The sequence below is a fragment of the Neodiprion virginianus genome, chromosome 5 (assembly GCF_021901495.1).
Source record: "Neodiprion virginianus isolate iyNeoVirg1 chromosome 5, iyNeoVirg1.1, whole genome shotgun sequence".
NCBI classification, from domain to species: Eukaryota; Metazoa; Arthropoda; class Insecta; order Hymenoptera; family Diprionidae; genus Neodiprion; species Neodiprion virginianus.
This window is the reverse complement of record NC_060881.1, coordinates 9,550,664-9,568,508: the sequence shown is the minus strand read 5'-3', so window position 1 is coordinate 9,568,508 and position 17,845 is coordinate 9,550,664. Positions and strand designations below refer to the sequence as shown.

Here is a 17,845-nt window from a genome sequence, read left to right as displayed (position 1 = left end):
TCTGTAAATGATTGAGGCTACTGATCCAGAGTTGGGACAAATGGCAGAAATTTTTTTCAACAAAATCAGAAATGACGAGGTTCAGACGTTTCTTGGCTTTGCATGGAATTCTCCGTACATATAGTTGTCGGAACGTTGTGTACCATTCACAACACGTGTTGTTACCTATAATGACGTGATCCAATGTGCAGGGTTAACGTCCTCGTACAATTCTGGCATCAGGACTGCAGTTACGTGTATGTATGTATATGGGGCATTCCACGCCAATTCGACCTGGGTTTTAACCTTGACCTCTTAGATTTGGCGCGCTATTTTTTCTATGATTGTTCTTACTTTGAAAGGTACTCAATTTGTTTTTTTTCCCACTAAATTTAAAGTTTCTACAATTTTTAGAAACGATTGTATCGACTGACCTAAATTAAAAATTTGAAAAAATTCTGAAAAATCCTGTGTCAGATATAAAAATTTTCAAGCTTGGATCCGGGGTGGGCCGATTTTTCCATCTTACTGTTTTCAAGCTATTTCCGAAACAAAAAAACGTTAAAACAATTAGAAGTGGAAGACATTTTACTATGAATGGTTGCTGAAACATTTTTATATGTCACATTGGATATTTGAAAATGGTATGTGCTTAGTTTACCTGGACCCATCGATATATAATTTGTCATACGAGAGCAGCGATGAAACTAATAAGCAGGTAATTAATTCACAGGGTGTCATAGTCAGTGACTTAGAAAATGTGTCGAATTGTATTGAAATCTTTGTGAAGATGTATAAGAATTATGAATTACAATTTTAACCTCACTCGACATTCATTGTAAATAGTGAGTCTGAAATGCATTTTTACTTTTTCGGGCATTCTTCTGAAACCGTTGTTCGCTTAGAAGTCTATTTCTAATTCACAGTTGCCTCTCCCCCCTGAATTAATATGCTTATCGCATAGGTCGATAGACAAAACTTGAAAAAAATATGAACGTCTTTTACAGTCAAGCATAAGATGATTTGAAGAATACAAAAGAAGTCTGTAACAATGTACGTTTATACAAGGTGTTCTTTCAAATTTCTTACAAACGATATGTCTGATTAAATAGAACTGCAGGCACAAAAGCAAGAAATTACTGCAATCCAACGAAATGGCGAAGGAAAAAATAGCAACTAGAACTTTTAAGGTGCTTGAAAACTGAATTTAACCGTCGAAATTGAGATGACGAACGATAGCTGCAATATCTTCTCAACGAATGTATTCTTGGCCGTGAGTTGATTAAGTTCGTAAAATTCATTTGTTTCCTTATCCCCCCCCCCTTTGTCTTCTTCATCTTCTTGTTATTTCTATTCTTCTTTATTTACTTCGGTGTTCGTTCGAACGTTAAATAAAATACCTAGTCTACGCGCACACTACGTATAGCTCGTGTGTTGATTTAAACCGTCCACTGCCAACATAGCAGGGATGCACAAACTCTATTCGTTTTACACCGAGAAACACACGTAAAAAATTTAAATATTCTTAGGACAAAATAAAAAAAAAAAGAAAATTAGGTAATATATTACTTATACTTATATTATACTCGACTGTAAAACAGTATTATATGATAATTAATTAAAAATTATACAATCGGGAAACAAAAATTGAACTTATACGTGTTGTATTTGTAAAGAAATTTGGAAGAAATTTGATAATTATGATGGTGTGAAAATCGGTGTACTCAGTTTTTGTGGTGAAAAATATGAGCTGGATGAAGTTCGTTAATTATGCTTCGATTTTGTGCATCCCTGATTAGAAGCCCTTCCCGGAAATAATAATCATCGGTTGCCGCACGTTCAAGCAGCGTTCCTACTTACAGTCGTGCTTTTCTTTCCATTTTCCGTTGGTCTTTTGTTTTTTTCTAGTTCTTCAGAGTCGATAATAATGCAGGCGTGCAGGTACCATTAACGCCAAGTATAATGAACGTTCTTAACGTGAAACGGAAATATTTATGGAGGAAAAGCTGGTATAAATACCGGATCATTCGAGAAGCTCTTAGCCCAACGAAACGCAAAGGAAAAAAAAAAATACTTCAAATTAAGGAACTCTTATCTTCGTAATGTTTCTTCCTGACAGATACTTCTTATTATGATATAGTGACATTTTTTAACGCGTCACATATGCGTTTTTATTTTCAGCTATTCTGTAAGTCATCAACTCATGCCAATTTAACATAGTAAATCTGTACAGAGTGATTATCCGTCGGCTGAATAGTCCGTCGTCTGCTGCAATATAATGCGCATGCGTTAAAATTCGAGAGCAGTTGTTTGTCAGGGTGACCAACCGTCATAAATTCGGATAACGGGTCGCTGCGATGTTTATAACCTCAAAACTTTTAAAAATTGTTGGTATTGAGCACAACTGCCAGCGACAACTGTCAAAATTTTAGAGGTTACGTTCATGACGGTTGGTCGCCCTGACAAACAACTTGCATTCGACCGTTAGATAATCACTCTCTATATTGTGCGCTCGCGACTGCATTCCGCTGCAAAGGATGTTTTATCGTTCGTTTATAACAGGCCTCAGACTTTACGCGCGTTAATGTGCAATTGGTGCCAATTGTTCCATACCGCCAACACGAAATGGGCAAATTAATCTGTCGACACCCACGCTTTCATTAAATACGCATTATGTAAGCTGACTTTACTGTATTAATTTATACAGGACCTACATGTGGGAATGTAAAACCATTTACCACAGTTCCGTTTATTATAACGACGTAATTTACCGTCTCGTTTTCAGTTCCAACTTCAGGGTGGTCACACATCTGAAAAAACGTGGAATACCTGGAAATCTTAGGGAATTTAAAAGGGATCGTGGAAAACGTGGAATTGTTAGGGAATTTTTTTTTTTCTGTTCGTGGAATAAACTGCAAGTATCAGTTTTCATAAATTGGAAATAGAAATGATTTTTTGAGATGAAAAATTTACTTTTTTCGTAGGGGAAAAAAATAGCTTAAACTAACTTTTTTGTACGTTACAGTAGTGGGTGGTCCTATACAGCTGTCGTTTACCGACATTTTCGTTTTTTTATCAATATCATTGCGTCGTCCGGTATGCGATTATGCTTCTAACCAAATCGTCGTTACAGCCCTCCTCGTTGTCTTTAATTACTCCGAAGGTAAGAATTTTTTTCAATTCGAATTGAATTTGAATCGAATGTACAGTAAAATGCATAAATTCCTTAACTTTCCGGCTAACTTGTTTCGGTCCAAAACAAAATTTGAGCTCAATTCTATACGCGTTATCTTCTAATGACTGATGGCGATGCATCTAATCTGAAAAAATGGGATTCGTTGTCGCGTAATTCGTATAGAATAGAAGTCGCATTTTGTTTCGGACCGAAAACAAGTTAGCCGAAAGCTTAAGGCATTTTACTATATATGTATGATTTAGGATCTAGTAACTTACTAGCACTGGAAAAATGTCAGAGAAATATTGTGTTTTACCTTCCGGAAAACCTGTAAACGTCATGGAATTTTGTTCCCAAAAATTTGCGGCTACCCTAGATTAACTTGTATTTAATTATCAAAAGAACTATCATTATTAATTGATTTTTCTTACGTATTTCAATCTTCTTATTATTTATAATATTTAGAAACATGTATTTTCTCCGCTCTTTCTCTCTTTTTCTCCATACCTCGAATGCGAACAATGATATAATTTGCGAACCTGAGAAATAATTAGTCAATCACCAGACGTGTCACACCTGCGCCTATACTTGACAATGATCCTTGTTAACATTCTTCACAAAATTAACTTACTCTTGAACTGCCCAACTTTTGAAGCTATACCGTGCGGCTAATGACTGACAGTGAAAATCTCTTGGCAGCTCGTCTCGTTACCTCCGAATCTTCCTCACGCAGCATTCAAACTGTACTAAAACGAAGTCGAATGATATATTTGTCAAAACTTGAATTCGAATTTGTCTGTTTCAAGATAGTTTTTGCTTCTTCTTTTTTCCTTCAAGGAGGATGGTTTGCCAAAAATCAGTAATTTTTATTTTATAAATTACTAGGAGTATAAACAAAAGCTTAGCTATTGATGCTTCATTTCAAATCACCTAAAAATTGTCAAATATATACTAGGTTCGTTCGATTTCATTATACCACGGCTCATCTTATTTAGGAGACTATTTTTAACAAATTAATGCGAACATTTTTTTTTTTTTTTCATGTTGCCATCACGACGTTTCAACTTTACAACATTACACCAATTGCTGCCAATGCATGCTAATTTTAAATTGACTACTGAATAATATTCAAATAATCACTCAATGTATTCTCTATAATCTCTTAAAAAATAGTATGAAAAGCATCACAGTTTTTGGTCAGCCAATATCCTTCGTCGGATCCCAGATTAATATTTAATTTTTCTGCAGCATCACGAGTTTCGTCGATGATTATTTCTCAAGTACCCGCAGTTACACAAGTCATCGGGGTATATAAAGCGTTGAATACTGTGAACCCGCGGCCTTTCACAATGGATTTTAATCCGTTCCATATTTGTATGTATGTACGTAGTATATGAGCTCATAACGCGATGCATCCCTATAAGGATAAATTTTTCGAAAGAGTTGCGATTATCGTTGCGAAATTATACCTAGACACGTACAGACATACGTGTGTATTCGCTTTACTGAAAGGAAGCATATTTTACGTGACTCACGAGGAGTCATGACCAAGGGAACACTCCAACTCTGATCATCCATAGCTCCAATGTTCTTGTTTGGAATTGAACCTTCGCCATGTGCTCGTTTACTACCCCATATACCTTGACACTATAAACTTGCCGGCAAACCATTTACACTGCTTATCTCTAAATCACTGGTGAATAACCGTGATAATATGATACATGAAAATTGTGACTTTTCAAATATACGAGGTCAAAGAATTGAAGTTATAATGACGGAAATGCAGGTTGGTACTGTGACGTTTTAGTGGAATTAAACATAAAGTAGATTATACGGAATCGAACTTTATCATTAGGTCATACAATTACGATTCCCACAAGGTTGTCTGTGTATGCTTTTTTAAATGATTTTTTTTTTATCCATGTTCCGATATTTAACAAACTAAGGCTATAGTCTTTGTCAACGGTTTTGCATCTTAGCGAACGCTGTGAACTGCAAAATCGCTGCAAAAACTAGTGAGCTAGGAAGTATTTCAATTACAATTGCGCATTTGCTTCATTTTTCACACTTGGAAAATATCAGGATCTATGAATCGCCAAATAGTATAAAAATGCTATGAACATTTCCTATTTTTATCGGAAACGTTTCATCTGTTTATATGAATCTCCGAAACGTTTAGTTTTGAAAGTCTGAAACAATCGCAGTAACTTTTTTTCAAAAGTATTACAACACATCGGGATAAGGTGAATTATAAGGAATCTTCGAGAGTTCAGTGGAAAAAGTTGGCGAGTTAACATTTACTATCTCATATTTCTGCGAAATACCGGATTACACGAAACGGAGTTTTAATATCGTCCATAAATAGCCACTCTCGATGACGCGGTATTTTCAGATTAATTAACGCGGCATAAGAACCAGTACAGTGGGTCAACATTGACAATAAATAACTAAACACGTTGTATGCGTGTAAAGTATAATATTTTTAAATTACATGTTTTTATAAATATTTTATAAGAAGCTATCGTTTTATAATAACGTACGTGACCTGATACGCAATAATCGTCGCTTGTTAGTATCTAATTAGTACATTGAAATTTTTAATAAACTGGTGGTACGATTACAACATCTGCAAAACTTGCGTTATCGACGTTCTATACATGCGATAATTTCCGAATCGAGTTGAAACTTCCCTCTTTTTTCCACTTTATCTTGTTTGAATGTAAGTACACATCTTTTCAGTAAGCGATTGAACTTTGTTTTTTTTTTTTTTTTACCATACCTACGCTGGTGGCACTTATCATCTTATCGCACAAAAATTCTGATATACCTACACACGGTAATTATTCGACGCGAGCGGTGATGATTCAACAGGTATAAACAGAACGGTAACTATCTTACCAACTGCCGGTATAAATTTGCTTTACTGACACTTTTGTTACCGCTGTCAACTGGCTTCGACTTTATTTAGACCGTCGTTCGTCGCGCCACATTTAAATTCACTTGCAAGGCTTGGAATAATTGAAATAATTTGCGAAACAATAATTTCTTCTTGTTTATTCTCTTGATTCCAAATATTTCTGTACTTTTCCATTACAAGCCAAAGTATGAAAAATTAAATAGTAGAAAATTCACCCTAGCAATAGACGACAACGAGAACACTCGATATCACCGTCGACTTCGAATAATTACCGTTCGTGTTTGATGTTCTTGAATATATTTATACAATTGATCGAACTCGATGCACATCACTGCAGCAGAGCCGCAGAAATTTTTATCCCAACTAATTAAACCCTCGATCTATCGGAAATACACTCGTACTATACGCTTGGCTTGTTGCAAGCAGCACAGTACCTACAGAAACATACGAGTGTTACACATTCAGAATCATGTTAACATGCAAATCTCATACAATATTGATTACAACTAGTACGAAATGGAAGAGTGAAGTGACCAATGTGCAGTTAAATAAAATACAAAACAGTAGTGAAAATCACATGGAAATTCTTTTACATAAATTGAACCAAGCCAAATATAAACAGAACCATAAACGCATACCGTACGCACAGAAATTGGGTTTCAAGTAGTAGCAATCGAGCGGTTACAGTCATAGTGCATTTACAATTTAAATTTTACATGCCTCGTATGATAAAAGCTAACAAATTACTTTGATAATAAGAATCGGGATAGTAAAACCAATCTGACTTAGATTACTGCTTATTACTGCATCCGAATAGTAATTATTTTTTTGCCTCAACTTGTTTTATGTGAGCAAGAAGTCTAGGTTTGAATTCTTCAGGTTACAATGCGATAGAGATTCCCTTAGGAAGATCATTCCACGCACGTGCACCAGATATCCCGAGGGAACTCTGATGTGCTGAGGCTCTAGAAAAGGGAATATGAAGCGCATGAGTATAAGATGTTTTACTAGTAAGTCTGTGTGAGCGTCCAACAGATAGATCTATATCAGCTAAGAGTTTACAGGAGGTACAAGGGTTCAGATGATGTTTAAAACTTGGTGGGTCAGAGTACAGAAGAAGTATAGTAGTCTGTTTGATACTTGTAACCAGTCACATGTACACCGAAGGGGAGTAATATGATCGTCTCTCCCATTATTAAAGATAAATCTAATCCCGCGGTTTACTAACCGCTATTCCTTGATATGCAGATAGTCTTGTCAGTCCTTGGTTACAGCCCATGCTACGAAAATGATCAGTGATGATACTCGACCATCTCAAAGTCAAGCCTCGCTAATATTTGTGACCGAAATACAAATTGGACTTAACCGGTCATTTAGTTCAGTCAAAATAGGTCTGAATGAAAAATATTCGGGATATGGCTGCATATTTGTGTATAAGGGTTTTCGACTCTCAGCAATTCAAATCTGAAGTTATTTTTGAATTGCATAGCCGGCGTTTCGGCAAAACCGCAAAATTTTAGGTTTTTACGTTCTCCTGAAAAACTGCTATCGATAGATGAAAATTTACTTGACTATCGGGTAGAGCGGAAAATTCTACACCGAATTATGTCCTCATATGTTGCAAACGGAGACGGATTAACAAATTTAGAAAAAAGAAATTCTACTTATCGACGGTATCTGGGAATTTTCGGTGAAATAATTTCTTTTGCTTAATTTGTTAATCTGACTTCGTTTCCGACATGTGAGGGCATGTTTCGATGTAGAATTTTCCGCTCTACGTGATGGTCAAGTAATTTTTTATGTATCCATGGTAGTTTTTGAGGAAAACGCAAGAAACGTCAAATTATTTGAGTTCCTGAGGGTTGAGAATCCCTGTACACAAATATGCAGCCATACCCTGAATATTTTTCATTCAGACCTATTTTGATTGGACTAAGATATAGGATCTCTTCAGCTGGTATTACACGGTTATTCAAGGTTCTCCGCAGTCATATAGCGACGTTTGGCAGTTTGCGTACAGCTCATGAGTTGGCGTTATCCCCGTCTCAAATCAAACACTCCTGACGAAAGTATCACTAAGAGGACATTGAGATTCAGTCACCCAGCCACGTGTAAATGTTACGTACACGTGACGAAAGATTTGTAGACCAAGATTTAGTAAGTATCGAGATACAAACAATACAATTAGCTCGCATGGTCACACAGGTGATATGAGTTATATCAGTTAGTTTATGATCCAGTGTAGATCTATCGTAGAAATTGAACGTTGAGCACGAAGCATCACTTTAATAACGCACAACGAAAGGTCAGTGTAAGCTAGAACACGGACCATACAGAAGAAACGCTCACAGTACCAAAGTCCACAAGGCAAACGTCGATACAACAGAGAGCCGATATATCGCACGTTGTATAGAGCACGTATCTCACGACAGAGAGAGGAATTTCCCCTCGATGCTCGATTTAGGATTAGAACGCCTGCTGCACGATGACGTCACTATAATATTAACCCGCGTAAACCACACGTTATACGCGTAAGAGCTTTTTCTGGTCTGGTATAACCGTCTCTGAGATCTAGATCCTCTCTTAGTTGTCTCACTGCTTTCTTCACCAACTCCGCAAAACGCCCCTCAATATTTCGTATTTGTGTTTTCAATTGTAACTCCATTTCGCAAGCAACGAAAGAGTGGGAACGTCGCGGAGGAATAAACAACAGATTATAAAAGAGAAAAATTTCACGTCTATAACGGTAATCGTGTTTCATCGATCAATTATTTTTAGATTCTTATTCCGACGATTCGCGTATTGCGCGGGATGAAAATTTTTTCGATGCGAAATATAATTTTGCACGATAACAAATTCAAGCACAAAGTAGTTGCACAATTCATCTATTTTCTACCTTGTAGTTTCAATTGCAATTTTCTCAATCATAATTCGCCAGTGGGGCGGTCCTGCTGTTCTGTTCGAGTACTAGTCACTCTTGGAATGAAACAAAACGCGGATGTCGCTTTGACCGCTTGCATCCGGCGGTCCCCATTTTTCCCACTGCGTGATTTCTGACGCTGATAAGACTTACTTTGATACAAGTGTTAAAAATTCCCTTGCGAGTTGAACGTCGTTCCATTTTCTTCTTGTGGTTTCTTCCTCTACTTTATATAAAGTGATATCTTTGAGTTCGTTTTTTTCCATCGGTTATAATAAAAGCAATATTGCGTTAACTAGCATAAAATTCAGAAAATACAAGCGGTTTAAGAAGATTCTGATATATTTTTTTTTTACACCTTGACGATCGACGTATTAATATCGTTATATTAACCGTGATCGTAGTGCTACTATAAATAACGGTGCAGTCTGGATAACTTTGATTGTGACTTGATTCGGTGTTTACAGAGTACGTTTTCTTTCCACATACCGCAGACATGACAGGTAAGTCTAAATATAGTGGCCTTATTACTCCGATGCGTCGTCTAGATTGCAATTTATTTTTCATATACCGCCTCCCTCCGTTCTCTTCGAAATATTTTCAGGTAAAACTTGTATAGTTCTCCGCTCCGCCTCTTATTGATTCTAATATCATTTAAGCTTCCACGAAAGCCCTCGTTTAGGATTCCTCTAGTCGCCGTGTTTCCTTGGCTCTTAAGTCTGCAAAAGTAAAGAAAAATAATGATCATCATACGAAACTTCCTGTCGTCGATTTTGAAATACGAATGAGAAAAATCTAACAAGAGTCGTAAGCTTTAAACAAGAAATCTTCAAAGAAGAATAAAAATAAATAACTCAACCTCGAACTCAACCCAGTTGATGATACATGCGGCACACAATGTTACTCATACCGAGAGGTTCTCTTGAAAGGATCTGCTCGTAGAGCGCGGGATTCAACTTGCTGAATTTCGATAGGCTGACGTCCATACTCGCAGTCTGAAGTAAACTTTTCCTGATAAAAACAAATTCCCTAGAATCGACCGGTTCACAACTGACAATCAACCCTAACCTCTCGCGTATTAAAAATTGCCTGGTCACGGCGCCGTCGCGATCCACTACGCCACGATCACTCTGCCTACCGTGCTAGTAACATTTTTACGAAGTTGGCTACGCATATAAACTAGATGAGTTCCAATTTCTGACTTGATTTTTGAGCCGGTCCTTTCAAGAGAACCTCTCGGTATGTATGTACAACCGCGGAGGTTGATTTTAAAACGTAAGTATAGTGTCTACGGTACTGATTTAGGTTGTTATCACAATAAAAACTAATAAAGCCTCTACCTGCTTGCCGCTAGTAGTTTGTATTTACGGTACCAACCTAAATCAGCACGATAGATATTAATTCAGTTTCAGAATCAACCTCCGCAGGTGTACTTCTACATGTCGCCTGTCATAAAGCCTGTGAACCGGTGGTAAATACGAGAAGTCGAAATATGACTCAAGGTGGAATCAGTGGAAGCGATATTTTGCAATCCATGGATGGTTTGACGAATTAAGTAGAAATTCTTTTATCGTCGACAACGCGGCTGAGTAGTAGTTGTAACATATGCCAATATAGTACTCGCTTCGCGATTATACAGTCGTGCAATGTTCACAATTTTTCGTTATCTTATCGTGATATTTGCGCATATTCCCTCATTGTTATATGGCTAGGGAAGTGTTACAATATCACAGGAAATAAATCTTCCATGTATTCTGCATAGATACATACTCTTATGTCACGCATCTACATTTATATGTCGCAATTTTTGCACTGATAATGAGTAAAAAATTTCCTCATTGAATCGTACAATATATTTGTAAATTTTTGGCATGCATATTGTATGCATTATGGATATACACCCAGGAAACTACAACATTTGTTGGCCTTTAAATAAAAAAAAGGATGAAATTTTTAATACTCAGAAAGAGAGGATCCTGAAAAATGATGAAGTGTAGGTCAAATTTAATACTTATGAAATGCCTTTCGTTTTCATCTCAATTCCGATTTTTAGTAGGTACATCTGACACAGTTGAACAAAAGTATTTTTTTCTTTCTCAGAACGAAATGTTGCACACATAGTTTATAATGAACATTAAAACTTGAATCTTCTATAATTAAAAATCAAACACAAACACCGAACAAAGCAATATCTCCTAAATTCATTTTTTTGCACTTTTTAATAACGTTCACAAAAACAAATCCATCTTTCACAAGTGAAAATTAATTCCCGTTACAAGAAATATCAAAGGTAATAAATAGTTCAATTTTGTACCGAGGAAAAAAATTTTTCACTTGCAATCGTGTGAAAATAAACATTTCTACTGTTTCTATAATTTATATTGTGTGAGTTATGTATGTAAGACACACTATTTACACAATCCAAATCTATTACATACCTCCTGATTTAATGAATCCATTGTGGCTACCGCGTTTCCTTTAATAATTCGCGGGTATACGATGACTATCACTTACAATTAAACAAACTCTGAAAAGGTTGAAGTTTACCGGATTTCGAGTCCTAGAGTGCTAAAGTGACTATCGTTTTTATCAACGACGTTGTAGAACTTAAAAGCATACTTAACTAACTTTTATCAAGCTTAACTGTATCAAAAATTTGACTTACAGCACAAACTTCAACGTAATTCAGTGATAAGCTGGTATGTAGATTTTCATTTTCTAAATAGTGACAGAGAGAACGTGACTCGTACTTATAAGTGAAACCTAAAATGATCGCTGAGGTATTCACTCTTTCCATACCGCGGGAATGGCCTAATAACTATTCATTTCTACTCTGCCATTTTCGGTCAAACCAAATTTCTAAATACTCGAGCGACTCAATGAATACCAAGCGTGAAAACATGCGCGAAATAAGCTTCGGTTGCAATACCAGAGTAAATGACATGTTTAATTTGATTTGCTCAAGAACTCTTCCCAAATCAGAATTATAATCTGGTATTTGAAGGGCTCATACGCCACGAAGTATTATACCTACGTAACTTGTAATCAATTTCGTGCAAACAATCCAAGGTAAACCTGTACACCTAGTGTATAGACGGTAAAGGCGCGCAAGAATATTGAGCAATAATTTACGGAACTTGTGGGATGTGCGTGGTTGTACGAACATATAGAAGGCACGCATCCTAATTAGTAATAGGTACGTGTTATGGTGGAATTGAAATCGTTAGTCATGTGTGCAGAGAAGGCTGGGGCCAGGTTCAGTCGATCAAAAACCGTGCGAGAATTAACAAATCGAAAAATCGACTGTCTTCGTTACTTATCATTCTGCAGTGACAAAAACCTGAGTGAAGTGCATATACACATATGAAGGGTGATTAAACTGTTTAGTACCGAGTGTGACTGTACTTATACCTAAGTGATGCGGTTCGTTAGTTCCCATACTCCAAGAACTCTGGAACGCATTTTACTTCTCTCACTATTCCGAAGAATCGTTCTTACGAGAAATTCAAACCATTATTGAGGTCTATTTTTCTTGTAAAAGCTTCAGAACGGGTCGCGGTGCAAACCACTTCCGGTTTTCTCATTCAAGATCTTTTTTTTTCTCCATCTTCCCCGATGAAATTTTTCTGAGAAGTCTTTTTCTTCCATTACACGATTACGCAAGAGATTTGATCGTTACTCAATAATTCCTGGCATCGGGAATAACGTGGAGAAAAATGGAGGATAGTTGAGACCATAACAGCATGATAATCTTCACGTAGTTTTACGAATGGGGAAAAACAGCTTTTCAGTCATGACGTCATTAATTTAGATGATAGGAATCAATAATCCATGGCAGGAAGAACAGGTCATTATTTTGTATTTGTCAGATCGTAATTAAGTCCATTGGCCATCAGGAGTTCTTCATATAGCGCCATGGAAACGAATAGATTATCAATTTTCTACCAAACTATGCGCAGATTCTGAAAATTTCTATGACTGAGTATTTTTTATATGACATACATACAATGAACAATTAGGAATGATGCGTATTAGCGCGTCACTGTAACGTATTGTTAATTTCTGGTGACGTCAGGCGGCTGATGGTTCTTCTTCGCTTGGAGGGCAAGTCGGAAATAAATAGCCTAGGCGGCGGTCTCTTTCCACATCCACTATACGTGTAATAGTACACAAACGTAAGCCTAGAACGCGGATGATACAGTAGGTGGTGGAGTAGATTTACTTGTGATGATACCAACACATATACCTTGCCTCGTCACGTGTTCCGTGATCGAGGCTCGAACTCGCGAGGCCGCAGCCCATATATGCCTAGTTCGCTTCATGCCTAGAACCACTGCCTACGCCAAAGGCATGTATACTGTTACTGTGAACCTCCTTCTACGCGTATACGCATCACACTACGCGATACACTATTACTTGGGTGATTTTTTTCGCTCTCCTGGTACTCGAAGCCCCTCTCTATCAAGAGAAATAAACTTAAGGAGGGTGAGAGAGAGGCAAAAGAGAGCTTGGAAGGTGTTTTTTATCATGGCAATGCTTGCATTCTATACTTCATGTCGGTATAACACGTCGCTCATATTATTTAGTACGGCAAGGAGGAGTAGAGGAATTTTCACTACGAAAGTGGTAAAAGTAAGGAGGAAACGTTTGGTAATTCTATAACAATTGTGGAGGATGAAAGACATCAAATTTCGATAACTGATCTGATCCTAGAGCAGGATGGACAGAGCTACTCTTCTACTTTTAACCGTACATGAACGAGTTGTGAGGACAGACGTTTTAGAAACCCTGACCTTTACAAATCTGGACTTCACGGAACCAGTCAATGAATGTTATCCAAGTGCATTGCTAGAAAGTTTACTTGTTAAATTCGAGTTGTCATTTTTCTTCGATATTTTATTTACTCATTGTGGTTATAAGGCACTACGTAATCAATACTGTCCACGAAAAGATATAATTTGACAAGTCGAGACATAATATCAGTTCAATCAGGGTTATAGGTTATCACTCTTGAACGATGTTTTCGGATACGTTGAAATGTTGATCTGGAAAAATAACATGGGTTTTAACCACGGTAAACCAAACACCGTAAGATTGACTTAACTTAGTTCCAAATGAACGGTCATTGAAACGTTATAATAAAAGTCATTATACATATATTACGAATAAAACTCGAAGGAGGGTTGTTATGTCGCGACATTGCCTTTAACTGCCAAATCGTGTATTACTAAACTGCTGAAGTGGTTCATTAACCACAGGCTGCAGGCATGGATTATGTTAAAGCCACGCCTTTATAGATTCGTATTATATGGGTCACTATCCGCCATTAGGCACGTGAGTGTAAATAAACATGGACACTCTGTATAGACCTAGGAGAGCGCGCCAATTTGTGTAGGTGGTACATCTCTTCTTCCCGCGGTTAGTAGAGTCAGCATGCCGATTACCAAATCTCTTTCAGGTTGTTTTCCAGTGTGTGCTTGCATATCTTATTCGCCACCTTTTCTGTGATCATTTTTTTGTTTTTGTAAGTATTTCTTTAATGGCAGAGTGATTCGCATGTATTGGAATGTAAAGAGGCCACAAATTTAAGAGATAATTCTATCTGTGACGGACAAATTGTGTCGTTGAAATTTGCGCTCCTATCGTACAACAGAGGCTACTTTTTTGAATAGCTAGACACCCTCACAACTGAAGTCAGACTAACTTTTCAAATCTAAATCTTACGGCTATGGTGATTGTTCGTTTCCGCATGGCATTCCTTAATTGGAGATGATCGGCTAGTAAGTTAAATAATTTTCATCAATCCTGAAAAATCACTGGTCTTTGCCATTATCGTGTTCGGACACTTCGTAACAATACTTGAATCTGCGTTTTCCACATTTGTAAATAGCAAGAAAGGATCCGCTGATCGCCGAACTCTTGATAAAAAGGAATCGCACGTGCGCGTGTATACCTGACGATGGGTGTAAACCAATCGGAGGCAGAGCTCAGGTGTTTTCTTACATAAAGCTCACAATACTGAGAAAGCTGTAGGGTCGAGCGGGTGGGCCGAGTGCGGTGGTCGCGTTTATTTTTGGCAGATTAGCTACGACGACGTAACTAGGTGAAAACCCTAGGCTGTAGACGAAAGTGTGGTAGTCGTTCCAAATACACGCATATACGTAGTAGTAGCCTTATAGTTCATAGATGCAGGGCCAACCCGTAGCCCAGTTGTCGGTTTGCTTTGCCAACACGAGACAACATTTCCGTGCTTCCGCTGCTTCTTCCTATTCTTCTTCGTCTTCTTGCTATCATTTGCTCGGATTTTACATTCAATATCCGTTTAGGTGATCCGTTTAAAGAAAGTCTCAGTACCAATCCCACATTGCTCGAATTCTGAAGTGATTCACACTGTTTAGTGATCAATTTAACTCTGTTTGATGTCACTCGACAGAGAATGAGATTTTCGTAGCTGCTAATCTGAGGCAGTTAAAGGTGGATTAACACCTTCCATAGTGCCATTCTACATCGCTTATCACCGAACCATGTTGCGTTTCAACACCAAACAAGGCGGACCACTATGGAATATTCGAGCGATGTGAATTTCAGCGGTAACTTTTTTGCGTGTTTAACTGTACCTGACCTCATCGTCCGTCAGGTTTGAGTAGGATCTGGTTGTCGGCCTTCTCCTGACCCAGTGTTCCGTTACGTAAATCGATCGGACCTGTTATCTTTTTTCATCTATCTCTGGCACACCTTCAATTATCGGCTCTTTACTTCAAAGATTCGTGCAGTGGGTCAGGCCGAGTTGGCTTGTGATCGTGACACGCGCATTTTGTAGTTTTTCACCCCTGTAACATCAATGCTGATAAAGATATCACTACAGTGTCGTTTCTTTGGTGTTTTGAATCCACTAACGAGGGTCGATTTTGGATTTGGATTTCAATATGTGAAACTAGGGCTGCGTATCCATTTAAAACAGCTTTGTTGTTTACAAAAATCAGTTTTTTCAACGCTGTATAAAATTTTTTTTAACGATACATTAAAAAACGAATCATTCAATGTGCGTAAATACTAAATAAAAATCGTTCTGAAAGTGTATCTTCAACACGTTTTAGAGAAAGAAGAAATTTACTTGGTTATCTTTGACCCTGCGTGGAATTTATCTCGCAACTCGAGTGACCAATTTGTCACCTTTGAGTTGATCGATTTGAGCCCACGCCTAAGTTCGCAGGAGTGTATGAAAATAAAAAGTTTTTGAAACGTCACGCTTAGATCTGATATTCTGATTATCACGCGACATATACAGTATCGATTTTGCGGACAACAGACAACAGAGGTCTTACAAGTTTCTCAATTAGGGTTTTAAGGGTTCAAAAAATATACATCTTGGATAGTCGTTGACTCTCGAAATGATGATAGCAACAATTCTCTTAAGTGATTAGAACATTCATTTTTTTTATTTTGATTTTCCATCCAGGCTTGAATTGTGCCTCCATTCTGGAATCGAAATTAAATCTTGTTACATAGTTCAGTTATCAGTAAACCTTATGTGGTCGAAATTGTTATTGAGTCGCCATCAAGCATCGGGCTTGGATAAATGGACTGAATAACTTTGGGTAATAATTACCTTATAGGAATCACTGGATTAGATTTTTCAACGTCCGGAAATCTCTTTTTTATAGACACAGAGCTGTAAGTGGTATACCGTGAAGTGTATTTTTTTTGTAATAAATTGACTGATTGTGAAAATGACGAGTACCTCTGTGAGACCGATGTCCCCAATTACGCCTGCCCGTTCGGCCACTCTGGAGCGGCATAAACGCTGGGAGCGTTATATTAGTAAGTAAAAATAGCACAATTAACGTTATACGTTGATTATACGTTATGGGATTTCACGTCGTCAAGTGACAATTGGTTAATTGGTAGGAAATCTGAGATGTACGTGAACTCTATTTAAAGTGACATGTAATATTATATAATGCATTATATTTGTATGCAGAGAGGTCGAAAATTTATTATCTCGTTCGGTTTATCAATCTATGTAATCAATATTGCTGCTGCGTTGGTTTAGAAACCATTCACGCAATGATTCACGAGTCATAAAATAGATTTGAACGCGCGCAAAAACCAAACTAAACGTTACAAAAAAAATTAAACAAAATTAACCTCTGGGCTTTTAGCCAAAGCTTAAAGCTCATTCACGTTCCGAAAGTATGCAATAAGCTACGTTGGAACGTCCTACTCTTGACAGCTACGCATCAATCTTTTCTGCAGAACGCATCAAATGTACAGCAAATAGTCACACTGAAGTCGTATACAATGATGAATCGCGGATACTTGCGGATGAAATAAAATTATTAGGTATATTATTTTTCACGTGCATTATCAGTAATAAAATTTACAGACTTGGTAGTTCATGAATTTCCGTTCAAATAAGAGAGAGAACAAGAGAGACATAATCGATTAGAGCAATAAATTTTGAAAATGCGACTTCGATATTTTTCGCATTTTACAAGTTTATTTTATAGTTATTCCATTTATCTGGGCGTCGGAATTGATTAAAACTGAGAATCAAAACCGTGAAAAAGTATGAAAAAAATGTAGATAGCATTCACCCCCGCCATTTTGTTTACACTCACTTAAGAGAATTCTGAAATTTTCATCACCTTAGTTCTTTTATACCTTTTATTACCAAGACCTCAATTTTTCATCGATCGTTTATAAAAATAACTGACCGACAGGGTAATTCTGATCCTGAATTTCAAAAGCGTCTCCTCGATCTTCACAATATCCTCAACAAAACATGAATCCCCGCCTTTCTTCGTTCCAACTCTACCCCATACATACGTAAAATATACTAGGTATAAAACAG

General features: G+C 37.2%; 1 protein-coding gene across 4 annotated transcripts in view; it reads left to right on the top strand.

The window, feature by feature from the left end:
- LOC124304784 (leupaxin) overlaps positions 1–17,845 on the top strand; it is a 48,230-nt gene that overhangs the window by 7,937 nt on the left and 22,448 nt on the right. The window contains exon 1 of one of the 4 annotated variants that reach the window (XM_046763425.1): positions 9,473–9,494. The exons of 2 other annotated variants lie outside the window; for them this stretch is intronic. In XM_046763425.1, coding sequence (XP_046619381.1) covers positions 9,488–9,494 — 7 coding nt within the window. In that variant the 5' untranslated portion in view covers positions 9,473–9,487. Of the gene's footprint in view, positions 1–9,472; positions 9,495–16,686; positions 16,813–17,845 lie in introns of those variants that run through there. One more of the 4 variants, XM_046763423.1, reaches the window with a different exon arrangement.